Source organism: Natator depressus, chromosome 15, assembly GCF_965152275.1.
Source record: "Natator depressus isolate rNatDep1 chromosome 15, rNatDep2.hap1, whole genome shotgun sequence".
Taxonomy (NCBI): Eukaryota; Metazoa; Chordata; order Testudines; family Cheloniidae; genus Natator; species Natator depressus.
Window position 1 is genome coordinate 12,970,103 of NC_134248.1, and position 27,116 is coordinate 12,997,218.

The following is a 27,116-nucleotide window of genomic DNA, read 5'->3' on the forward strand; positions in this document are numbered from 1 at the left end:
CTCTAAGGTGCCACAAGTACTCCTTTTCTTTATATTAGATATTGTGATGGTATTATTTCTTAATGTTGAGGATTGACAACATGCTTGTCAGTGTCCATGATGGATTCCTTTTTTAGCTGTGCATAGTGTGTCTGATCCAAAGTAATACTGTGTGACCCATCTTATCTGTGTGTGTTTTGTGTTAGTAGGTAACAGAAGTTTAGTGTACTTTCACCCAAGCTAGTCATTCAGCAGTGGTTTACTTTGTTATAAGTGCATCTTTCCAAATGAATGTGTTCATAATGAAATCTCAGTTTCAAAGTCAGAGGGCTATCTAATAGAGAACATGGAAAGTCCTTTGTAGCTTTGGTTTACTGGGAATAATGCATCTTTCACAAAAAAACTGCAGGAGAGGACAGATTGATATTCTCAGTCATTATTGCTGTTTCTTATCAAGAACAGTGTCCCAGGAACTGCATAGGAACCCTGCCTTTAAAAGCCCTTGCCTCTTCCTATGGGAAGGCATGCACTAGTAAGGATTCTGTTGTTTAGTTTGACCCTATTGTCAGTGATTAAATTTGATTCCTCTGATTTCCTGAATATGCCAGCCTTGTATCTTGGAGCAATAAGGAGGTGCATTCATAATTACACTGAGTTCTGTTGGACAGTGGTGTAGCACAAGAAATATCCAGAAATGGGGAAATTTATAAAAATTGTTCTGACTAATAAAAGTATAATGCAATACTTCTATCAGCATCAAGTGATTAAAAACACAAAAGCTCGTCTCGCTGATACATTACAAGGCTTAGTAGAATAATAATTTGGGTTACTTCATTGGTTGTCTATTTGTATCTGGCCCAGTAATGAAGTTCCATAGATAGAACTTCCATTTGGAATCCCAGTGTCATTTTCTGCGTATTTTTAAGGATGTCTCAAAATATCAGGAAATCCATCATTGCCACAGTAATCGTAATAGCAGCTAGAGCGGAGTGTCATGTCACAAGCTACATGAGCTAAGAACAGAGCTTTGCTTATGCCTATCTCTGCAGCATGTTGAAAATACAGAATTGGAAGTGGTTGTTCAAGTACTTATGATCCATCACAGAAGACTCTTCTCTGTACCTTTCAAATCCTAGGAAATGTATGGGCCCAATCCCACAGTGTGGAAAAGCATGGGCTCCTCCAATTGGCTGCAAAGGATCTTGCACAGGGAGAAGCGAAGGGTAATTCTAGAGAAGGCAGATGTGTGAGGGAGGATTCCTACAAGAGGAATTTGAAGGAGGCAGGAGAGGGTGCTTGGTGAAGGGGGGGGAAGGGAAGGCTGGTTCAGTTGTGGGAAGTAGCATGACAGAAGGCACCAATCGCAGAATGGACTAAAGATGCACAGGCAGCAGTAAGGTGAGTGTAGGAAGGAAGGAAGGAAGAGCACAGATGTGGGCACAGTCAAGATTATATTTGGGCTTGAAGGTGATGGCAAGTTCATTTGGTGCAATAAGAGGGAGCTAATGGTAGGATCCAGGAAAGCGAAGAGGTGACTTGGTGAGAGTAGAGTTTTTCTTTGAAAGATTGAGGAAAGGATGGTGAATAGTTTGGATCTTTGTTACAGAAGCTGAACTGCCTTTATAACTTCTTTGCTGCTGATTTAATCATCCTGTTGTTCGTGTTCCTATAAGACAGAGACTTGATGGTTTTTAAAAGATGATTTTGAAATCAAGGAGATGCTGAGCCTGGAGCCTATGGATGCATTTACTGTAAGTATTGTCATGCTGATCAGGCTGCTAAAGCCCAACAATAATATTTCCTTTTATGTTAAAGTAGGTAACATAAATGTTATATGGTACTTTCATTGAAGTCCTAGTTATTTAACCCAACCTATGGCCCTACAGTTTGCATTTCAGGTGGATTTGCAGTTAGTGGATTTGTTTACAGAACTATTTTAGAAGCTCATACTTGGAAGAGAAGTGGTTGTGGCTGCTTCTGTGTTTGTTTCAGAAGAACTGTTTCCCCCTTCTTACCACCCCCCCCAAATCCAACTTTTAAAATTGAAATATCCCTTTTCAGTCTCTGAAAACCAAAACTTTAAAAGTTTTAAAAAAACAAAAACTAAAACCAACCACTCTCCTTTAAACCAAAGTGTTTTGAGCGTTTGCTGCCAAAATGGTGAATTTCATCTCACTCCCTGCTGACAGGCCTAGACAACAAGCGGTGGTAGGGCTATAATAGTGCATAGATTTAACTCCCAGCTCTATTAGCTGATCTTGGACAAGTCATCCCCTCTCTATCTCTGTTTAAATCCAGATTGGATCTTTTATAAAAAGATATGCTCTAGTTTAGCCACAGCTATTGGACTTGAAGCAGGAGTTATTTTAAAGGGAAGTCCAATGGCCTGTGTTTATGCAGGAGGTCAGACCAGATGAACATAATTGCTTTAAAATCTGTTAGATTTTAAAATCCTCCTTTGTATGGGAAGTTGTGTTCTCTGGTACTCCACCAAAGAAGTAAGTTAGAAGTTAGCTCAGCTATATGCAGTATTAAAATTGCAGCATAGTTCCTGTCCCAGCCATTCAGCATTTGTACGAAGTAAAGATGTTACTACCTAGACCAAAAATTGTTATAATAAAATTTACTGTTTACTGTTGACAGCTTTGTTTCAGTTCCTTTTTTAACCTGGTGGTATCCAAAGAAAACGGGAGCAGTCTCTGTATAATTGGCTTGCTAAATTTACTTTCTAGTAAATCAAACTGTAACAAAGGGAAAAACATCCAGTAAAATTTTAATAGGAACTCTTCATTGCTGTCTTTTCTGTTCCAGGCTATACCGCTAAATTGTTGTGGCCTTGGACAAGTCACTTAAATTCTCTATGTTGTTTTCTCCATTTGTTTAAATGGGGCTACTAATACTTGCCTACCTTACAGTGATGAAGCTTAATTTATTAATGTTTGTAAAACAGCTTTCATTAATTCTTTTTCATCCCAAAGTCTCAAAAGTATTGATATAGTAGTAGTATTTATAGCTACACAAATTATTATATTTAGCATGTGATAGTGTTTAATCATAGAATATCAGGGTTGGAAGGGACCTCAGGAGGTCATCTAGTCCAACCTGCTGCTCAAAGCGGGACCAATCCCCAATTTTTGCCCCAGATCCCCCCTCAAATGGCCCCCTCAAGGATTGAGCTCACAACCCTGGGTTTAGCAGGCCAATGCCCAAACCACTGAACTATCCCTTCCCCCTGATCTCCATTTCAGCTGTATCACACTGAGAGGACTAAACCCATCTTCAAATGGTGTAAGGCAATTTTATGAGCTTCTCAGTCCAATCTAAACTATCCGTACATGAATGAAACAAAGATTCTGAATAGACAAATGTGAACTCTTAAACCATTAGGAGTTGAAGCATGACACATAGGTAACTTTTTTTAGAAATGTAGGAAATGTTTTTGCATGTATAGGCAGCTTCAAAATGGCATTTTTCACTTCCAGGCCTAATCATTTCTGTTAGTACTGCTGTACGCCGTTAAACAGCTGTTGTTTTCTATCCTAGATATGGTTGTATTTCTGTGGTTGGTGAAGTGTTACCAATACACAAAGTTAGTGGTGTACTTTGGGAAGATTTCATATTAAAGGTGTTGTGTGATTCTATATTTGAAATAAGGTTTTGGATTTCACATATGATCCCCATGTTACACAAAACTGGCAATTCTATATGTATGAATAGTAAGCTTTGAATTTCTCCTGGATGATTACAAGTTGACAGTTGTACCTTAGGTACCTAGAAACATTCTGTCTAATTTGCAATAAAATCTCCGATTTTACCTGTGACCTTGATATCACAATCTGGCCATTCCTTGTAAGTGCGTTTCTTGGACAATATTTTTTAAAATAAGGCCTGATTTAAATCTTCCATATTAAACCATGTGAACAATGTTAAGGGTCTAAAACTTAAACCCCATTTCCCATCCCAGACTTCTTAGATTTTGCACCATTTGTCAATGTAGGATATAAACACTTGGTGAAATTGCCAGATGTTGCAACCCAGTTCTTAGGAGCAGGGTTTAGAGAGAAAGAAGATACTAACGTTGGAGTGAGTCCTGCAGAAAGGGTCCAATGTAGGAACTACAAAATTATTGTCCCAAGTCTGTCTTTTTGTTCATTTTAAATGTTTCAGATTTAAAAGAATTACATTGTGTTTTTGGTCTCTTTTGGGGTTTTTTAACTCCCGTGTGTGTGTGTGTGTGTTGATTAGTGTTTCCAACTCTCCTAAATTTGAGTAGGGTAATTTTGGCTCCTGCTGCAGGAGCTGTATCTATCTGATGGTAGAGTTTCCAGCATCTCCCCAAAATTCTAATTGTGGTCCCCATGTCTGCCTGTTCGTCCAGTCCCACCTTTGTTTCAGCTCCAGGTGTTCTTTACTCCCCTCTCCTCTTCCCAGCTCTGAGGATATTGATTATAGGGAGGAACACAAGGGCCAGCCCATTTTTCACAGGAGAGGAGTAAGCAAGGTCCTCAGTTGCCAGACTTTCTTTTCTCCTTGCTTCTAGATGTTTGAGAACTGCTGCTTGAACTATGGGTCATGACCCCGTTTTAATGGGGTCACCAAGGCTGGCATTATACTTGCTGGGGCTGAAGCCTGAGCCCCACCACTTCGGGCCGGAGTCGAAGCCCAAGAGCTTCAGCCTTGGGTGGCGGGACTACAGGCCCCCTGCCTGGGGCTGAAGGCCCTGGGTTTTGGCCCTCCTACACTAGGGGCAGTGGGGCTCAGACTTTGGCCTTGGGTCCCCTGCCTGGGGCAGCAGGCTCAGGCAGGCTCAGGTCTTAGTCCTCCTCCTGAGGTTGTGTAGTAATTTTTGTTGTCGGAAGTGGGTCTTAGTGCAATGAAGTTTGAGAACCTCTGTGCTAGAGTAATGCAAATAATAATGGTGTCAGCTGGTCCATCCCCTACCCCAAAAATCCTCTTGACTTCTGAAGGGGAGGGGGAAGAGCTCTGTCTGCCTTCTGCAACAGCTGCTCTTCCCTAGGAGGTGGGCCGGGGGGAAGGCAGCTAATTAGAGTGGGGGTGTTTGGCCCTCTGGCAAAGCTGAAATTTACTAGAGGTCTGAACCTTCTGGCATGGCTCCAGCCCCAGCCAAAATAGCATAGACTTGTGAGCGTTGGCAGCACTTGTTTAAATTTTTGTTTATCTGTAACTGTAATGGCTCATTTTTTGGACCCTGTCAAGGATTCTCCAGGGCTGACTTCTGTTTTGGTATCAGCGCCTTCCTGTCGCTGTGCAGAATAGGAGGTTGTGCTGGGCCAGCATGCCCATCACAACTGTCTAGCTAATGTGAAGCGGCCAATCCCATGGAGCTGGTGCACCTAGCAATATGCTGGGACTATGGAAGTGGAGGGAAAAGGCTGCACTTGAAGCGGGAACATACTGGTTGGTTAATAATCTCTTCTTGCTCCTATTCAGACCTCAGGCAGAATGTCATGAGTCAGGCTGGTTTGCCCTATCTTTTGTTAGAACCACCTTGATGTTGAAAGTTTCTGTGGCTCATAGGAATGGCACTTTGAGTTGGGAGCTGCTAAGAGGAGCTGTTTTCAAGGGGTGCCTGCCTCTTGGAGGAACACAGCAGATCTTGTTTTGCCTGCTTATGACTTTTTTGTGATCCTTGCACTATTCAGTGTTTTTCTAAAATCCCCAGTTCATGGAGTCATGTTACTATGTTAGCCTCTCAGCCTTCATTTAAAAAAAAAGTTTCTAAAGAAAATATTGTAAATGCGAATGCTTTAAAGAGCTGAAGGCCAATAAACAAATCCAAAATTTGTTTTAAAATACTTAAGTCAGTCTTGATGTTTGGGGAGGCCTGACTCTTGGCTTTTGAAGGTTGGTAATATTGTGGCGGGGAGGGTTTTTATTTTCTGAAAAGCTTCAGCTGAGAAGGGGAATAGGAAAGGGCAGGAAAATGGGCTATTTTAAGATCTGCTTGAAGTTCTTTGCCATGTGTTAGATCAGATCAGGTGAGATTATCACAGTAGCCCCTTCTGGCTCTAAAATCTAGGGAAACTATTTTAACCACCGACAAGATGGCAGTGAGGCTGCCCTCAACAAAGATAGCCCTGGCTTCCTATTGTTCTTAACAGGCCTGAAGCCAGGGTCTCCTGAGGAAACCTCTAGTCAATAGAGAAGGGGGGAGGAAACTGTGAGGGGGTAGGCAGGGAAGCAGGATGGTGCTTGGGGTTGAGGTGGGGGCCTGTGAGGGATGTGCCCGGGGTGGGGAACACGGGGAACTGGGATGGGGACTGAGGAGGAAGGGAGGCAATATAGCGAGTGGGGGGGGGGAACTAGCCTAGCTTAGGAGCAGGTGAGGGGGGGCACACGCTGGCAGCCTTGCTATGTTTCTACATGTGCCGTTAATTTGAACCCAGCGAGCCCGTCCCCCTGGAAGCTCCTGGAAGACCAGGCGGGCACGAAGCGCAGACTGGCCGGGGCGGCGGGAGGGGTGCGGCGTGATTGGATGAAAGTCCCTCGAGGACGCGGCGCGGTGGCTGGCGCGCGCTCGGCTCCGGGCCGCTGAGGGGCGGGGGAGAGCTCGGCGTGACTCTGGGAGCTCGGGCGGCAGAGACGTGAACGCTTCTCCTTCTGCCACTGCAGACGCGGAGCCCGGGGGAGCCGGCCCCCTCCTCGCCGCCAGGCAGGCTGGGCGGCTGCTCCGCGTCAGACACCGCATCTCCGAACCGGCTCACGCTGCCCGGAGATGCCTCCTGTGGGGGGGAGCAGCAGGCTGCACCCTGCCCTTGGGGGCGCGAGCCCAGGCGCGGAGAGCGCCTGCGCGGGGCGGGTTCTCCGGAATCCTCCCTCAACCGGCGCGGGCCGCCATTTTGGCTCTGGCGACAGGAGCCCATAGGATAAAGCGCGAGCCGAGCGTTTTTCGCTTCCTCACTGCGGCGTTGGCACAGCAGCCGCCCCTCGCCAGCGCCCTGGGCCTGGCTGTGCCCGCCGCCGCTCTGCGCGCCCCCGGGCCCCGCTGCCGGCCGGAGAGCGAGGCGGGAAGGATGCCCCGCACGCCCCGCCGCTGAGAGAGAAGCAGCGGCCCGACCGCCGCTCCCGCCCCACCCGGCTGCACGCTGGGCCTCCGCCTGCCCGGCCACAGGGATTCCTTTCCCGGCCGTGCCCTTAGGTCCCCCGCCCGGGCTTGCGGTCGCTTGGGTTTCCCCGGCCAGCCGTTTCTCTCTTCGGGTCTCTCCGGCCGGGCCTTCGGGCTCCCCCGCCCGTTGCCATGTCCTCGGCCGCTCGCTTCGACTCGTCGGACCGCTCCAGCTGGTACGTGGGCCCGCTGTCGCGGGCGGAGGCGCAGACGCGGCTGCAGGGGCAGCGGCACGGCATGTTCCTGGTGCGGGACTCGTCCACCTGCCCGGGGGACTACGTGCTGTCGGTGTCCGAGAACTCGCGGGTCTCCCACTACATCATCAACTCGCTGCCCAGCCGCCGCTTCAAGATCGGCGACCAGGAGTTCGAGCACTTGCCGGCGCTGCTGGAGTTCTACAAGATCCACTACCTGGACACCACCACGCTCATCGAGCCCGCGCCCAGGTAGGTGCCCCCTTCGGCCAGCCCGCGCCCGGGGGCTGTGTCTGTGTGGTACTCGTGGGCCGCCCGAATGCTCGTATAGCCGCATCGTCCTGGGAGCTCTCCTGCAACCCCTTCACCTTCGTGCTTGCAATTGCCTTAAGCGAGGAAGTGGTTGTATGTTGTATCCTGCCTGTTCTGTGAGTGACTGTACTTGCCTGCCTCACATCCGACAGAGGTGGTACTCTCTGTGCTTGGGTCCATATTCCTCCCTACCCCTATGTCTCCTGCTGATATGAATTACAACAGACTTGTATAACTGCTTAGAACCCATGCACAGACTCAATTGGACTATGGTGAACTCATTGATTTTAGTGTTCATTAGCATCTAGGACAGCATTTCCTAAACTCTTAGAAGCTGAGGAACCCACCCCACCCTTCCATTCAATAAAATAAAATAAAATATGCATTTCCCACTTAATTCTACTATCTGATGTTAAAGGCCTGTCCATCTGAATGTATGTGTCTTTCATGCCCCACACTTTGGGAAATGTTATAGAATATGAACTAAAGAAATTAATCACTTACTCTGCAGTCAGCTAATGTTTTGTCCTGTATCCATCACAGGACTGTACTTGCCTGTGCCACTAAACTACATTAGAAAATGATTGAGGAACTTGTTCTTTATCCTTAATTTATACAGTCTCTCAGCACCCTGCTTTGAGGTCTTTGGAATCCTGCACAAACAGCTACTATTGAGATGTTATATGAAAATAAAATAAAATACTAAAAAGCTAAACAAAATGGTATTTTAAGATCCAGATTTAGCTCACTTGATTTATTTAGACAGTTTAAAGTCTCCCTATTAGTGACCCCAGTTTTTTAAAGAACCTTTTCAGCTAGACTGATACTTAATTTAAATTTAGCTCCAAACTTAGTCGTCAGATGCAAAGCTAAGGGTCAAATAGGCTTGTCAAAAAAATTCTACTGAGTAGAAAAACTTGCTGTCATGAAAAGCTTCCAGATAGAATTATTAAGCAGTGGAATAGTTTTGCCTGGGACCTGGTAGAAACAGCATCACTTGGTATTTTAAAAACTAAATGCTAGAAAATGTTCAGTAGTAATGATCATGCTTTGGCAGAAAAGACAGCTGCTTAGTAATTAACAGGTGCTCTTACCCATTTGCAGGAGCAGTTGAGCAGGACTGCCTGGTATCTCAGATTGTCAATCAATGGAGGGCTTATTGCAGATATTCTTCACAGTCCTTTTGTTTATCTTAATTCTTCTCCACTTGGATACTGCATTGCTTTCCTAGAAGTTAAGCCTCTATTCTCAGTCATGTGCTTTAGTGATTTAATTTGGTTTCTTTACCCGTTTGAGGCCTTGGTGCCATCTAACTTGATCACAGGCAAACCCACTCATTTGCCATGTCTTTATTGGCCTTGAGCATATAGGGATGATTTAGTTCAGTGAACAAACTCAGTATGCAGGCAAAACTATAGAAATCAATTGGAATTCTGCCTGCATAAAGAACACAGAATTGGGCCCTAAGTTAACTCAAACTGACAGGCTTCCTAGCAGTAGTTGTAATACTACAAATGGGATTGATTAGGAAGAGGAAATATGCTATAAGCAAAACTATCTAAATTGTTACCCTAATTCAGCCTTTGTGTTAAAAATTTACAGCTGTAGAAATTCAGTGACATGATGGTAGGGTCTAAAAGTTCTCTTCTCTTTAAAGAGAGGATGGGAAGGGGTGGGAACCAATCTTTTTTCAGCTGCAGCATTTCTCAACTTACGTGTTCTTGTAGTATAGGACTCGGATAGCATTGTGACTAGCCAGTTGCATGGTCTTGGAAGTAGGTGATAGTATTAATTTTTCCCTCCTTGTAAAATCATTGGTACAATTTTTTTTAGTGGAATATCTTATTCCAGGGTTCTTGTGTTTTGAAGATGCTATTCATCCTTTATTAATTTTAAAAAACAATATAAAAAACGGCTTGTTGCATACTTAGTGATCAGCTCAACCCTCAGCTTAAAAATACTTAATGTAGAGGAGCATTTTTGCATTTAAGAACTAACAATTCTGTTCACTTAAGTGAACAGATTATTCTGAGCTGTTTATTGGTTACTTACGCTTTGAATCAGATGGCAGTTTTGACTGTAATTGCAAGTGTACCTGGCCTCTTGCTCTTGACTATATGAGAGTATTGTATTTTTTCTTTTTGTCCTTTCTGACTTCAGTAGAAGTTCATTTTAAACAAGTATTGTTCCATATGGTTTTTTCCTGAATAGCTTGTTAAATTGATGGGTAGTCTTTTTTTTTTCCTCCAGAATGTTATGGGTTAAGCTTTGACAAGTTTAACAGTAAACTTGTCTTTATTCTGTGTGTGGTATTTTACAGCACTTTTCCCACTGTTGGTATCGCAGCAATGCGGCTGCATAAGTGGAAGCATTAATATGGACTAGTCATAGAAGTTCTTATCATTGTGGTTAGCCAACATGGTAAATCTATTTCTGGCCTACATTAGTGCTTCCCCTGTTAATACCACAGTTGGTGTTGCACCTGTACTAGATCAATGATGGGCAAAAGAAACACTAGCATTGTTGGCTGTAGTGAGGTGTGATTGTGAAGTGTTCTCAGACTGTGAAGGTATAGTAATAAAATGAAGAATAGTAAATAAAATGAAAATAACCTAAATGGGGTACCTTTATGTTCTCAATTTTAGTATACTTTTCTTTTCCATCGTTTTTAAGGAATGGGGCAACTGCTGAGCACCAAAAGAAAGTGTGTGTTTTGTACGGATTATTTTTGCTGTAAAGTAATCACTGTTCTAAGCTACTGGGAGCTTATTTTTAAATACAGTTTTCTTGCTGTTTCTGAAGAACTAAGGAGTGAAGCTAGGTCAGTTGAAGCAGCAATTATGCCTTGGGTTGTCTTCTGTTGCAACCCCCATAGCCCACAAAGGTTTTCAGGCTGCTGCAAGGGGACTGGAGACACTCCGCTACTTTTCTTTGTATTTTGGGTGCTCCTAAATAACTCCACTGCCTGCCTCTGCTCATCTCTTTCCCATGCAGTAACAGTACAAAACTGACATGATTCTTGACTGTTTCAGTGCTGCATACAGAGTTCTGCATAATGGCAATAATCTGAACAGGCTTTTTAATTTCACTCTGTTAAGAAAAGTTCTAAAGCAGCAGTCAGAGAGGCAAGATTGGAGTCTGCAACCATATGCGCTAGAAACTTTTTCATTTTAAATAACTTACGTTCTGTAGAAACTGACACTAGATCACCATACTTGCCAGGGAAGCTGCCACCTTGTCATGGAGGAGTGGATTTTTCAAACCTTGCACTATAGGATTATTGTACGTGTAAAAAGAGGAATGCATGCTTAAGTCTTAAATTTCCTTTTTTGTAAGGACAGTTTATCTAGCGTTACCCAGCAAATTGAGACTATTTTACAGTGGGATTTAATTCTACACCATTTTATCTCTGGGTAATCTCATCCACAAACACAAGTTCAACTACTGTCTTTATACTGATGACTGACAGATCTACCTCCCTACTCCAGACCTGTCACCTTCTGTCCAAACTAAAATCTTGTCCTGTCTTTCTGATACCTCCTCATGGATGTCCAGCTGCCATCACAAGCTAAACATGGTTAAAACAGAGTTCTTAATCTTTTCTCCCAAACTCTTCCTGTTACCTCTTGATCACTGTGAATAATACAGTCTGTCTGCCTGTTGCTTAGGCCTGTAACCTGGGTGTCAGCTTCAACTCTGACTTCTCTGGGTCTTCACATCCCGACTATATCTAAATCTTGCATATTCTTTCTATATAACATCTCTAAAATACAACCTTTCTATCAATCCACACAACTAAAACTCTCTTCCAAGTTCTCATCATCTTGCATCTCGATTACTGCAATATCCTTTTCTCTGGCCCTGATAAATGCAATCTTGCTCTACTTGTTGCCATTCAGAATGCTGCCATAAATTAATTTTTCAAGTCTATCTCTGACCATGTCACCCTCTTTTTGTATTCCTCCGCTGGCTTTCCATTCTCTCTTATGACAAATGTAAGCTGCTTGTATTCACTTTCAAGGCCCTTCACAGTCAATCTCTACTCTACCCTACCCGTCCTCTCTTATTCAATATCAAGTTGTGGATGCCTGCCTCTGTCCTGTGTTGCAAGCCTCCGCTACCTACTTGTTAAATTTTCAAACAAATGCCTTTGTTGTTTCTCCCATGCTGCCACGTACAATTCTGTGAAACTACCTCATTATTCACCTTCAAATCTCCTTTGCTGTGATGCCTATGAAAAACTTGACAATATCCATCTGTTGTCTCTTCTCTTATACTTAGATTGTAAGCCTTTGGAGCAGGAATGTCTTTTTGTGCTGTGTTTGTATAGTGTGTAGCACAATGTCTAGGACTTCCAGGTGCTAAGTTAATTAAAATAATAAAGTACCTTGCTGTATTGAATCAGTAAGATAAAATATGCATCCTTCATCCATTTTTCTCCAGCCTCCATGAAAAATTTGACTTTTTAAAATGAGTTCTTGAGAGACTACACAGTATATAGCCTTTAGCTCATTGTTTAGAGACTTCAGGTAAGCACTAGTCGTACTAAATGCTTCAAAGTGCTATCAAACTGGTAATCTAGTGACAGCTGAATTTCTTAGTATCTCTTTAATGTTAATGAATAGTCTATTGTTAAAAAATGATAGAGTAAATTTTGTTACCCAGTATACAGAGTAAGGTAAATATCTATTATTATTTATTATTTAAATACTCAGGTATCCAAGTCCACCAATGGGATCTGGATCAGCCCCTACCATTCCCACTGCAGAAGAAAATCTGGAATATGTTCGGACTCTCTATGACTTTCTTGGGAATGATGCTGAAGATCTGCCTTTTAAAAAGGGTGAGATACTGGTAATTGTAGAGAAGCCTGAAGACCAGTGGTGGAGTGCCAGAAACAAAGATGGTCGTGTTGGGATGATCCCTGTTCCTTATGTAGAGAAGCTGGTGAGATCATCCCCTCATGGGAAACATGGGAACAGGAATTCCAACAGCTATGGTATTCCAGAACCTGCCCATGCTTATGCTCAACCTCAGACCACGAGTCCCCTTCCCTCTGTATCCAGTACACCTGGAGCAGTGATCAACCCTCTGCCATCAACACAGAATGGACCGGTCTATGCCAAAGCTATTCAAAAAAGAGTACCATGTGCTTATGACAAGACTGCCTTGGCATTAGAGGTAAGATTTTTATCAAGTTCTATGTTTCTAACATTTTCAGTAGTTAATTTAATAAAATAAGAGCACAACTTAGTTGAAATGTTGGCAACCTGATTATGTAATTCGAGTCATTCATTTGTGTGGTTGTCTTGAGTAGATTGGGCTTCACCTGACTCTCTAACTCAAGTAACTGAGAGAACAAGGTCTTTCTTCATACCATAACAGCTCTACAAAAAGAATTGCTTCATCCATACCACTTCCCTTTAGAAAGGGACTAGAGTACATATAAAAGATGTACCTAATTCAGATTCTTTCTTTTCTTTTTCTATAATATGAATTGTTTACTAGGTTGTGTTTGTAAGAATAATGGGATGGGCACACCCTGCCCTGGAAACATGTGGGTCCATCACCTCTGTCAGTGGCAAAGGAAATAATAATCTGGTTGGCTTGGCTATTCTCCTGCACTTGAACTATGTGTGGTGCTCACTGAGCTTTGTTTTGCAGTGGGAATCCTGGAGGGCCACACTAGTGGTCCTGGTTGGGAGAACTAGTTATAGCATCCTCCAGAGATAATTAGAACTAATATGTTGGGAATGGTGTGTTGAACAAATGATTTATGGCTATGCTTTGTAGCCCCTGAATAGTTTGGTGAGCCATATTTAAGCATGGTTATAGCTAAACTAGTTTAAAACACTGAAAAGGGACAAACCATGTTAATGTGTTCTTTAGATGTAGTAAATTTGGTGCCATCAATGCTGGCTGGCCACACCACATTATCTAAAGTTAAACATCGGTCCCGTTCTTGACATCTCATGTGAATGAAGCTGAAAAACCTATCCACTAAATGTCGCTGGAAGCAGTGGATTATCACAGAATGCAATGCTGAATGCAGTGTTGTATAACTGTGGCTCACTTGCTGTCAGCAGGGAGTGGGGGGAGAAGGGAGAAAATGCAAGAAAGAGAGCAAGCAAAGATATTATATGTATGGCTTCTTAGGTATGTAAACTTTTTATTAAGTATTGGTCACCATAAGGAGACTCTTCTGAACCTTCATTGGTGCTCTGCTTCAAAAACACGGCAGAAGCTAAGGCTGTTAAAGCAGATGCCTCCTGTCTACAGACCCAGCAATTTTATATACCTTTTAAAATAATGTTGTCTAACAATTTTCCTACCTTTTATTCATTTAAATGTCCCTTCTGCATAAAGTGACACTGTCAGGGTCAAAAATTGGACCTTAACTGGAAGGGAGGGGATTCTTGATGTGTTCTTGTGGAGGGACTAAAGATGAAAATGCACCAAAACATTCTACTCTGGGAGTGGGGGGAAAGCCATTGGCCCACTATTTGCAAGAAGCCCTACACTAACATATTTGTGCAAATAATATAGGCAACAATTTTTCAATGCCATGTTCAATATACAATTGCATCCTACTGAGCTCCTCATGCTTCTGAAACCAAGGCAGGAGGCTTAGTTTGGGGTGGAAAGAGCATGCCATGGAAGCTCCAAAAGGAGGGGTGGGGAGAACGTGCGATAACTTGCCCAAATATACTTTAAATTTTCTTTTCCGTAACTCTGGTTATGTGGTCACTTCAGACTCTCACCACTGCTCCTGTGGAATTAATTGCTTCAGACCAATGGGGTTGGATTGTTGAACCTCCAAATATCTGGAGTCTGATTAAAAGGTGGTCTTTTCTTGTGCACGCTTTCATTGCTTCTGCCTTGTCAATTCTTTGGGGAGGGAGATGTCTTTCTGCCCAATCATCAGTTTTAGCTAAGAATTAATATTGGGGGTCACATGGTGTCTTCTCAGGGACCTCTGAAGTGAACTTTGGAGGGGCTGCTCAACTTCTGTTCATAGTCACAGTGGCTGCAGCTCTTCCATACATCTACATACAGAATCTCAGCAGCTCCTATACTATCTTTTCCAGTGTTTCCAGTGGATATACTTACCAAGGAATTCTTTTGTGGTCTTCGTTCTGCTTCCCTAGGACCTAGGTGGACCTCTGAAGCACTGACCAAACATGTAGGGCCTTGAAGAGGCAGAGGTTTAATATCAATAAACTAAATAATAGTTCCTGTAAGGTCATAGTTTAATGCCAGAGTAATCAATAGGCAACCTGCAGGCCAGGTTCAGACTGCGAGATGCTTTTAAACAGACACAAGGATATATAGGAATTCTGTGGAAGAACTGGGCATAGAGCCCAAATTTTATTATCCTCAATCTTATGTTTTAGCCAAAAGACTATTCCCCCTCCACCCCCGGTCCACTCCCCTCCACACACACTTTCAGAAGCTCTGGTGGAAGGAATTTGGGGGTAAGGGACATCCTACCTTAGGTTTCCCAATATTGGGGATTTCATGGCTTTCTACTGGTTGTCTTAAATTTACATGAGCTTATAATCAGGACTTGAAAAACTTACTTGACACCTGCTAGTCTGAGGATGAAGCCCTGACTGTGCCAAAATACACCAGTACCCAAAGCAGTGCTCTCTCCTGTTGGTTGGGTGCCTCCATTGCTTCATCTCTCGTGGCTGAATTCTCTGCCACCAAGTTAATGGTGCCAAATACCCTTGTTGGATCAGTTAATGCTGGGTAACCCCTTAAATAAAATGTATGCTGTCAGCCACACTCGGCGCTGATGTTCCCATGTCCTGAACTAGATTGACCTCAGCCCATCACAGAAATGGAGCTGCTGCCTAAGGAATCAAGAGGCCCTTACCTACCATGTCAGAAGAGGGTTCTCGAGTTTGTGCTGGTCCTCCTGCAACCCAGGCAGAAGGCTCTTTTTGTGTATTGGGGTGAGGACCTACTAACTTGGTAGTGGGGGCGGGGTAGCCTAATACAGTGCCCTCTGTGAGTGGCAGCTACCCTTGGGGTACTATGTTCCTAACAAAAGCCTCCCACCCAACAGGGTCGTCCAAAGCAGTAGTAGCCCCAGTGTACCAGTAGCATCAGCCAGAACTCTTTGCTGTGGCAATGTCATCTTAATTCTAAAGAGACATCACTGCATTGGTTAACACCGTTTACATTAGGAAGGTTATCTTTGCAATCATAAGAGTTAGTTCCCCGTAAGTGTGTGTTCTGCTTTGTTTTGTTTTTAATGAAAGCTTAAATTTTGCAAACTTGATGGCATTTGCTTAGGAAAGATTCCTGTTCACTGTGGAGGGCAGTTTTTCAAGTCCTACTTTATAACCAGCTTAGAAGTGGCTTATTTCATTTTTCAGGTGGCATTTGACTGCAAATGTATAGCTGTGGAAAAGTTTTGAGTATGTCACTAAAGTATTTATTTCACCAAAATAGATATCTGTTGACCTTAATTATATAACTGACTTCTAGACTCTCTCTTGGGCTTGTTACAATTAGGTTACAAAGAAAACAATTAATAGTAAAGGAAAATTGAGGCACAAGTAGGACAAAATGTGCCAGTAGTTAGATTCCCCTGATGATGATGTACAAAACTGTGAGTGGCAAAAATTAGGCTACTTTTTTCATTAATGTTCATACAGCAATGGTAAATTTCCTTTGTGGAAGAAAACAGTGTAAGTAAAGATATTTAAAATGCTTAATATTTTAAACATCACATCTATATCATCTGTTTACATAATACTTGAAGGTACACACAAGTTCAAAGTGTTTATTTTGAGACTACCACCAGGACAAGTCCCATAGACATCCTATATTAATCACAGGAATCCTGGTGCCAATTTTTTTGTTCCAGTCTCCTTATTAGATGAGGTGTACCAAATCCTCACTTCAGTGCCTTTGTCAAAGTTGTTGGCTTACTGCTAGAGCTTTTTCTGGATGAGATTTTTAATCTAGCTATATTGGGAGTCTCTTCATTTCTCTTCTCCCCCCAGATGTAGGTGTGCTGGAGATGCTGGTTGAAATTCTGTGCTGTGCCTTGGAAGAGATGGGGAATCTAAGGGGTCTTTAAGCCACCTTTGCACCTACCACTTCAGGGCAGCCTTTCCCTAGCTATTCGTACACCACTGCAATTCCCTATACTGGGATTGCAAAGAGATCCTTGGAAGATAACCTTATGGTGTCTTCCTCAGTCCCTGCACTGGGGGAATTCTGTTCCTGTAGGATGTCATTTTTAGGCCCCCTGTATGCCAATTTGGTGGTCCTACTTGGTGTGAAGAGACTTTAATGGATGACAGTCTTGCCCCCTAGTCCAAGTGGCTAGATTCTTTGGCCTGGGCATCTCATTTCTCTGCCATCCTCTGCTGTCCCTTAGCTTTGGAACCCAATGTAACATGAAAATATTTGCATAATTTCCCTGCTGTTGACTCCTTTAATCTCCCAATGACACCCTTCCCTTCATCCCTCCTGCTGCCCCTAGTGACCTAGCATGACTGCCACCTCTACATAGTACCAGCTTCTTCCTTCCACGTAGCTGGACTTTGCTGCAGATTTGTACCTCTCTTCACTGCAGCAATTTAGCCCCAGCCACTATTTTCCTGGTTCAGTTGGACCTCAGATACTCTTCTCAGCCCCATATTGTGCCTGGTTTTGAATGGGTAGCCAAATCTTCATGATCCATTCAGTATTGTACACCACCAGTGATTCTCTCGGCAAAATTACCGGTTGTGAGGCAGACACACCTGCCTGTTAAGAATTGGAATGAGATTACCAACTCCAGATAGATTCCAAACAGCCATTTGATTATTTCTGACAACTATTGACCTAGTCAGCTACCAGTGAACCACTGATTTACAGTTATGATTTGCATCTCCTGTGTTCCACGGTCAATCCTGTCCCCAGACACACATCACTTGTGTCTTCATGAAATTGTTAATGAGTAGCTGTAAAATTCACTTGGATGTAATCTTATATTTTTCTATAAATAAAATGATATTCACCAAACTTCTTCCCTTTTTATGATGCATGAATCAGTTCCAAATGGAAGACGCAGGTATGGAAGAGTCTAGAGTACATGAGTAACACTTTGACTAGCATACTCCAAGAGCTGTATTTCCTGGGGCTTTGAATTCATGCTGTAACTGGAACGTAATTTAAAATACATTCTGATTTTATCATTGGGTGGGACTAAATCTCTGTACCTCTAAAGAATTTCTCATTTCAAGAGTCCAATATTTTACTCTTCCCTCCCAGACATATTAACGTGCTTTGCAAATGAAGTTAGCCTCAAAACATCTGAGATAACTAAGCATTGCCCTTTTTTTATGAATTGGGGATAATGAGGTCTTGAAGCTGACTTGTCCAGGTCATAAAAGAAGTTTGTGGCAGAGCTGGGAAATGTACCTCCCAGGTTTTCTGACTGTCCTGTGGTTAAGCTGTATTCTGAACCTTGCTCATTCTCCCGACTTCCTCTACTCCCCCTCTGTCCCAGGCCCTAATTATGACCATCCTTAATAGTGGCTTAAATTACTTTCTGATCAAATATTTTGTTCTCTAGTGTTTTTTATTCAGAAGAGCATGGGAACATCTGAAACACCTCTATAATTTGCCATTGTTGACCTTATTTTTCCACAAGCATTTTGTCTTAAATCATTTTCAGTATGCTGACTAATCAGATATAGGAAGTTGATATAATAAATTCTCAAACAAAATATAAAACTCCTCGACCTAAAATACATCCCACACTGACTTGACATTGCATTTTTCAGAGTAACAGCTGTGTTAGTCTGTATTCGCAAAAAGAAAAGGAGTACTTGTGGCACCTTAGAGACTAACCAATTTATTTGAGCATAAGCTTTTGTGAGCTACAGCTCACTTCATCAGTATGCATACTGATGAAGTGAGCTGTAGCTCACAAAAGCTTATGCTCAAATTGGTTAGTCTCTAAGGTGCCACAAGTACTCCTTTTCTTTTTGACATTGCATTGACATTCGTTAACATGTCCACTCAAAATCTTGTTTCAGCATCCTTTTCATAAAATCTTCTCAAGGAAACAGCTTTACTTTTGTAGATATAGTATGAGAGGATGTTCAGAAGCTTCTACTAATTATAATTGTTAAACACCTTCTTTAGAAATACGTGGTGAGTTCTGGTGCATCGCTTCTACATCCACTCTCCTAAAGCCTTTTCTCTTTCAGTGCTGCTCAGCAGAAATGTATTCAAAAAAAGGAAATGTTCATGTTTTGTTAGGAAACTTGTGGCCACTAGAACTTTTGTTAAAAGCTATTTCTTGGAGTAAATCCATGTTAAATTAACTTTGGTGTAGAGCATGTGTTTGGAAAACTTAAAGTGAACTAGCAGGATCATATTTTACACACTAAGTACTCCTCTACTAAGAAGCCCTTTATTGCAAGATAGAAGAAATAACATTCTGAATGTGATTTAATATAATTTTTTTTGAAGTCAGACAAAGCAATAGAGGTGATTGGTGTTGTGGCGTTCTTCCATACTGTATACAGATAAATATTCTGGGAGATTGGTAAAATGGATTCACCATGCTGTCAGTGCTCAAATTTGGTTGACTATTTTCTTGTTGTGAGGAGTTTTACCACTTCATGGATAAAATTCACCTGCTTCAGATTGAATTGGTTGGTTTTAGGGTGTAGGAGCTTTGGAGATCTATGATGCAAGTTGGGTGCACAATCTGTATTTTAGAACTATGCCCTGACAGGTTATTTAAATCTAGCACCATGCCATTAGGTCCTTTTTATTTATGTAAATTGTCAGCAGCTTCATAAACATACATTTTAGGCCAGTACTTTAGTAGTCTCCTGGTGCTGAGGGTGACAGTTTTTGCCTCTAATCTTCCTTTCCTGGGAAAAGTCACCTGGGCTGAAGGGAGAGGAAATCATTCTGAAATAGTTTTAGCTAGAGTGTTGTCACTGTTCAATGAGTGTATTTGTCACATCCAAAATTTGATTATGGTAGTGCCCTCTATGTGGGGCTAAAACCATCCAAACTCCAGCTGATGCAGATGCATACGCATACGCTTACAAATACGTTTCTGCTAGGGAGGTAAAAGGTTAAACTGTTACGGTAAGCATTCAGTTAACCAGTGTTAACTGTTAACCCCGGTGTCCCCCGTCAGGAGGAAGCGGGGACCCTGCCATGCCAGTCCCCCCCCCAGCTACCTTGGTTAATAGGTTAAACTATATAATTGTGATCGTTTAACCGGTTAACTTTTTTGCCAATATTTACATCCCCAGCTTCTGCTGCATATACCTTTTTTGCTCCATAATTTGTACTGGCTTCCAATTCAATTCTAAAAAGAAAAGGAGTACTTGTGGCACCTTAGAGACTAACCAATTTATTTGAGCATGAGCTTTTGTGAGCTACAGCTCACTTCATCGGATGCATACTGCTGTAGCTCACGAAAGCTTATGCTCAAATAAATTTGTTAGTCCTAAGGTGCCACAAGTCCTCCTTTTCTTTTTGCAAATACAGACTAACACAGCTGCTACTCTAAAACAGTTCAATTCTAGGAGCAATTAAAATGGGGCTGGTGGTCGTCAGTAAAGCCATATATAGTTTAAATCTTAGTGTCCCACTAGTTGATCAGCCAAAGTGTTGTCAAACTATCAGTCCTAAGTTAAAACATCTTGGAGATGGAGACAGGAGATTTTTAGTAAAAATCTGGAATTCTTCAATTTTCTTCCCAGCTGGTGGGGATTCGACCTTTGGGGCAGGCAGTAAGGCATATCTGTCTGAGAAGGCTTATGTGAGGGTGAGGTAGGTCTCTCTTCTGTGGAGAGTAGGAGAACTGTGAGTCCCTAAATTGTTAGTCTAGTCTGATATGGTTTTGTCTAATGTTCTAAATGCTGTACACATGCTTGGAGTACAATAAATTCAGTCTGATAAATCAAGGTGGAAATGAAGTACTACAACAACAAATTGCTTTCAACTGACTTGCAGAAAATTTGAACAGAGCAGAAATAGGAAATGTTTCACTAGTCTCCAACCACTGTACTCATGAGTCCCAATGATAGTTGCTGAATGTTTCCAGCAAACTGTTACCTGAAACCTCTGTCTGTTTTAAACAAAGTCAGTATTGAATATACAATGCATTTCTCTCAATGGTAGTAGTTTTAAACTGGGAGAAATAAATGGGTTTAAGTGAGTAAAACTTTGAAGGAGATTTTGATTTCTTTTGAAAGGTTACCTATTTTAAACTAGTCTCTTATGATATATTATGGTATTTCCCCTTAGAAGTGGCAGGGAGGGGTTGAAAAACTTAACATTTTTATGTACAGCATAAAGCTTACTTAAGTATCTACGTAAAGAGCAGTTTACTAGGTTTTTTTTAAGAAGTTGCTTCTGAAGAATGTTCAGCATTTACCTGTCCCTCTTTGTGGCTTGTGTTGCAGTCTGAAAATCAAACTGTGTACATGTTCATAATGGCTGCAAGGAGATTGCTGCTGTAGGTAGCTTTAAATTATACTTTAAGCAAGGCTCCTTTAATAAAAGTTTAAAGAGAGAGCATCAGCTACATATAGCCTTTCAAGTCATTTATACAAATAATATGCCTAGTAGTCTTATTCAAATGGTCGTAAATAGTCCATTTAAACAACTGGCTTGAGAGTATCTGGTACTAATTCAACTTTGTGAAAAATACTTAGGAATTTTCTTTGTGACACTTCTGTTTTGAAGATATAAAAATCTTATTTGACTAGAGAGCTGCAACAGCAATAAGCACGGACACAAACATGGAGTGTTATACAAACCTGTAAAAACAATGTCCTTGCTGCAATTTAAAGATGCTGGCACAGATCGTTTTTAGATTAGATGAACCAGTTTTAAACATTACAATCATTTTAGGTAACTTGGTCTAAATAGTCTATGATTGGGGCTAAACTGCAGTATTAGAACAGACTAGGCTAGAACAGGATTTTTTTTACAAACTGAGGGCCAAATACAATTTACTTAGTGATTTTGCTGATATACTGGAATGCACAGGGTAAAGAACTATGAATACCACATTTAGTAAGTACTTGTTAAAAAATACTAAATACCAAGGGAAAGCTGTGCACCTGGTGACCACTCTTTGTATAATATCTAGGTGCTGTTTCTTCATTGGATGGGCAGGTGACACTTAACATCTGGAAACCTTTCTCCCCAAAGCATGGCAGAGGGTGGTGTTCTCTGCCATTCCACACTAAACTAGTCAGTCGTCTACGTTTTGATTTACATTTTTGTTTAAAACAAAACAGGTTTTCAACCAGCTACAGAGCTGGTCAGGTTTGGAGGGTTTTTTTAACTATTAAAAACTTAAACCCTGTAAGTTACAAAATTTGAAATGTTTCACTGTTCTTTCAAGCAGCTCAATTTTGCACCTTGCTCATTCTACTGATTGCCTCTATTCCCTGCAAAATTCTTTTTGGTTTCCAATTGCTAATTAATATCCACCTGGTGTTTGCCTCTGCTAGTTGTTGCTTTCCCATGTAGCAGCGGAGTTAAATTAACTGGATTCTTGTCCATTTCATGGCTGCTAACTTTGGAAAAGCAAAATGGAAAACTGACAAAACTGTTTTTTGTAGTTTGGGAGAGCTATAAGCATCAGCAGAAGCAAACACTGAAGATGGCTGCAGAATTAGGAAGACAGCACCAGTTAAAATTTTGAAAAAATGTTCTTCAATCATAACAGCTGGAAGCTTTTCTTTAAAATAAAAGCTTTGATTCTGACAAATTAATTGTAATTGGCCCCCATGTTCACTCAGGAAGGTGGTGAATTTTCCATAGGTGAGCAGATACATTTGTCCAAGACTGGATTCAGTATAGCTGGCACCATGTGTCACTACTGAATTGTATGAGCTGCTAAAATGTTACATTAAGAGAGAGGTTAAAGTAAGCATCTGCTGCAGTTCCCATATTGATACAATGTAATTATGAACAGAACAGAAAGGCAGGGGGTAAAGTTTGAATGGGAGAATGTTCTGAAGTATTTAAAACATTTGAAATATTTCAAAGATATTAGCCAACTTACTTTGACACTCGTTGGTAGTAGAGATGCTGGGTATTCTGCTTCATGCACTGCTCTTTCTAAGCTATAGGTAGTATCCATTTTTCAAAAAAGTCTAACTTCCAGCTTATTTAGCATTAAGTTCCTTAATTCTTGTTGTTTTCATTATGAAATGGGAAGGGAAGGAATTGTCTTGACATTGCTCCTGCTCTTTAACAAATAGCAGTGATAGAAATGGTGAAAAAAGCTAGAATCTTTATTCTAGCTCTTATAAATTATAAAAATTAGTTTCAAATTATTTTTTCTCTTTAATAGGAAAGGTAGCATTGATTTAGAAAACTGACTACTGCATTCCCTCAAGCAATTAAAATAAATGTGACCATACAATGAATCAAGATTTTTCCTGTAACCCTGAAATTCAAACTTGTTTAACAGCACTGACCTAGTTAGAGTTGGAATCTTTAATAGTGTGAATACTGCATTCCTTTGAAATATAGACATCACATTTCATTAAAACTAACATAGTATTAATGAAATGTAATGTCTATATTTCAAAGAGGTATCACTGTATGTGTAAGCTAAATATACTGTTGCACACCTAAAGTAAAGAATAAACTGCACACTCTCTCCCAGAGGAAGGAATGAGAGGAACACATTGTTGTTCCTGTATAATTCAGTTAATTTGCCCCATGAGTAAATTTTCAAAAATGAAGGGGAGGGGGAAATGTGTACATAAATGTAAAACCTTACAAAAACTTGTACAAAAACAAAAACCTTAACTTACTTTAAAATTAATCTCAAGCTATTTTTCTCTGCTCTTTAAATGCAATATTCTTTCTCCCCAGTTTGATTGTATATCTTTATGCTAGCAACTGTAATCCTGTAATGTGGTAACACTTTTTTTTTATTATGCAGGTTGGAGACATTGTGAAGGTTACAAGGATGAATATAAATGGTCAGTGGGAAGGTGAAGTCAACGGCAGAAAAGGGCTCTTCCCTTTCACGCACGTCAAAATAATTGACCCTCAAAACCCAGATGAAAATGAGTGATTCCTGTTGCCCAGCTTACACTGCTGCTTCATTTTTTTCTGGCTATGATAAGCATCATTTGAGGTGGGGATGATGACTATTAATGGCACATTGCTAGCATTGTCCATTTTTCTAGCTTGCTGCAGTTTGATGGTTCTTTTTATACACATTTGGAATGCACGCCACTGAAGTCATGTGCTGACCATACCATAGTTGCATCATCCAGACTGTAGTATCACTTCTAGAACTATTTTGGCCCATAAGCTGGAGAGGACAAACCATGCAGGCAGATGATAAATAGGAGCAAGAAAATAATCTTTCCTGTTTGAGGCTTTCAGGAACAGCATGTTTTGGCTTACTCAGTAGGAGGGGAGTTCTAATCCTCAGATCAAATATGAAACTTTTGAATCACTGTCCAAACAGAGCAACAACAAAAAAACTGCAATTTTGTGGCTGAGGAAGGGAAGACCTGAATTTGAGATCAGATTTGTCCTAAGATAATATAGTTAAAACAAGTCTCTTTATACACAATAATTGGAACTCTTGTGCAGCTATTTTAACAAGGCTCTTCTTGTGATAAACTCTAAGCTTGCTGTTGACTTAGAAATAAAGTTTGTGTGATTAAAGACAATTATAAGAAAACTTTAGTTGACATTGTAAATGGTAGCCCATTTTGTCATATACATAAAACCAATTCTGCAGAATATTGAATGCAAATATAAAAGTTCCTGGATGATTTGCAAGCACTAGAACTGTAGAAACGAGCTTTAAAAGAGAAACACTTAAGCCTGGTCTACACAGACTTTTGTACTGGTATAGCTCTTGAGGAGTATAAGGTTTTGGTGTGTGTTTTTTTTTAAAACAGTTTTACTAGTACAACCTGGTTTGGGGGAGGGGATGAAGAAATAAAGGTGCCTTATACTGACATAACTTATCAGTATAATTGCATCCACACCAGGGGGTTGTACCACTTTAAACTTTTATAGGTAAACAGAGCAACTTGTGCAGATGAGCCCAATTCCATGACCTTCTGCCTGCCTCTTTTTAAATGAATTTAAAAATTTAAATAAATAAAAATACATGTGTAAAATTATGCTTTTTTTTTTAAACCCCTGGGAGGGTCTGTTTATATCTTCCCTACAGAGGATGACAACCCTAAATAACAGGAGGATGTACTCTTATCCACTTTAGGTATTAAGGATGCCTTCAAGCTTAGCAAAAGATGCAGAAATCAAAACTTTGCTTTCAGCATTTAGAGGAACTTATGTGAAACATTAACACTTAAAAGAATACATGTTCTGACATAAAATGAAAAAAAATACTTTTAGGGCTGTTGAGCCCTAAGCACGTGTTGCTCTGAACTCTGTATTGAAGTGCCTTGAAATTCTTGGAGAAGGCACTGAAGAATGTTTAAAAAAAATTTGCAGCCACTGTTCATTTTTAGAAAAGCATCTCAGCTTACCTGTTAATATTCTGTAGTGCTCATCAAATAGCTGACAGTCTGGAGAAACTCTTCTTAAAGCATTTTACTGCCAACCAAACTTACTGTGAAATAGAGTAAGCATTGACTAAAAGTGTGTGGTGCTGTAGGCAATAACTGTCCTTTGCAATGGAAACAGTTATGCAGCTCTAGAAAGCGAGTGTCCCTGTCTGCGTCCAGACCCTACTGTAAGTTATGAAGCTCATACTACTGAAAGTTCTTGTACTTAAATGGCACTAAACTCAGTCTGCAATAAGGATATCTTATTTTGGCCCTGGCCTAGCTGTTGACAGCTGTCATCAGTGTAGAGTTTTTCATTTTTTAAAAACCCCCTAAACATGATTAATTTGGAAAATTATTTATCAAAAATAAGCATTTCCTTACACACTCCCTCATTGGATATACTGTGTACCTGGACCACTGTAAGCACTGTCCTGGGTTAAACTAATCTGGTGCTCCCCCAAAGACTAATCTGTCTGCAAAAATCTCAGCTAGTGTCAATACAAGAAAGTACAGAAGAATACCTAAAAAAGCGTGAACCTAGTTTTGGTCCAGTTAAATGGCTCTGTGTCTAACACCACCTCTTTTACTAAAATTACATCAAACAGTCTGATTGTAAACTTGCATCAAAATGTCTTCATTATTTTATAGAGACTACATTTGTTCAGTTTGTGTTTCTCCTTCAAAGATTGGTTTCTTGAGATCGTCTGTTGCTTTTCAGCGCCTCTTCAAAAATTCCTTGATAACTGTCAGTGTAGCTGTTGTTTGGGAGTATAAAATATACTTAATTTTATCAAGTGACGGCTTCAGTCTATGCACCATTAAGTGGATTATGTTCCACATTTATGTAGGTGTCTGGGTTTCAAACTAGCAGTGTTGTCAAATCCTTTAATCATGAAAGGTTTACTGTTTGACTTTTCCCTCTGGTGTACACGTGTATATACATTGAAGCCTCTGATTAAACAGTTTTCATTTTAACTTTTCAGTGTCTATCACTGGATAAGCACTAACTCAATTTATAACTGTTTACAGATCAGGCAGGAATAAATAAAGGGACTATATCCTGTTTGGGTTGGGGCTCTGATTATATTTGTAAAGGGAAAAAATGCGTTTTGTGCCATTTCATGTGCCTGTAATTAACTTTTTATATTGTATTAACATCCTGGGAACGAGTGGGCTTTTTGTTTATAGTCAAGTTTTCAAGCATTTCCAAACTATCTGCATTTGAAAAAGCGAGAGCTGCCTAAAACGACAGCCTCTTGGGACCAGTAGAAGTGTTCCTGTGTAGTTGTCATTGTCTGTTTACTTACATTTTCATTTAAAATGTGTTCTGGGAAAAGGAAATTTTTGCAGTGGGAAAGGTGGCCTTCTATTTGAGACAGTTTTTTCACTGTGTAAACATTAAAACAGTATGTAATTTAAAGACCATGAACTTCAGGCAATAATAAGCAAGCTTTTAAAGTTTATTTTGGGGATCATAGCTTGTTTTATTTTTTGTGCTGTAAAATTAACAGTATTAAATGAATTATATTCTTAGACTACATGGCGTGTCTCTTTTTAAGACTAGTGCCTTTTTATTTTCTTACTCCACTTATTTCATAGTACTGGTCCCAATATCAAGCCAGTGTTATTAGTGCCCTGTTTGTACAGTCTAAATAAAAACAAACTTGTAACATTATCTGTGGTCTGTACAGCTTTCTCCAATATTATTAGGGCATGTAAGTTACACCAGTGATCTTGGAAAACTTCAGCAAGGGAAGGGCCAAGTCTATTTTCCCTGCCAGATGTGAGAGACAGCATTCGCTGTTCTATAATCTACCCCCCACCCCATAGGCTGTTGTAAGGGAGAGAGTTAAGGAATAACTATTCTGGGCTCATCTAACAAGAAGCTAGAGATGGTTCTACCTCAATAGAGAGCATAAAAGAAAATAAGCACATTTAACATCACTAAACCATAGC

At 40.9% G+C, this 27,116-nt stretch overlaps 1 protein-coding gene across 1 annotated transcript; it reads left to right on the forward strand.

Annotated features, from left to right (window-relative positions):
* Window positions 1-6,969: 6,969 nt before the first annotated feature.
* Window positions 6,970-26,798, forward strand: CRKL (CRK like proto-oncogene, adaptor protein). Its single transcript, XM_074972393.1, has 3 exons — window positions 6,970-7,551; window positions 12,327-12,792; window positions 23,564-26,798. Exons 1-3 carry the CDS (start codon window positions 7,238-7,240, stop codon window positions 23,696-23,698), a joined length of 915 nt encoding a protein of 304 aa, XP_074828494.1. The 5' UTR covers window positions 6,970-7,237; the 3' UTR covers window positions 23,699-26,798.
* Window positions 26,799-27,116: the final 318 nt, after the last annotated feature.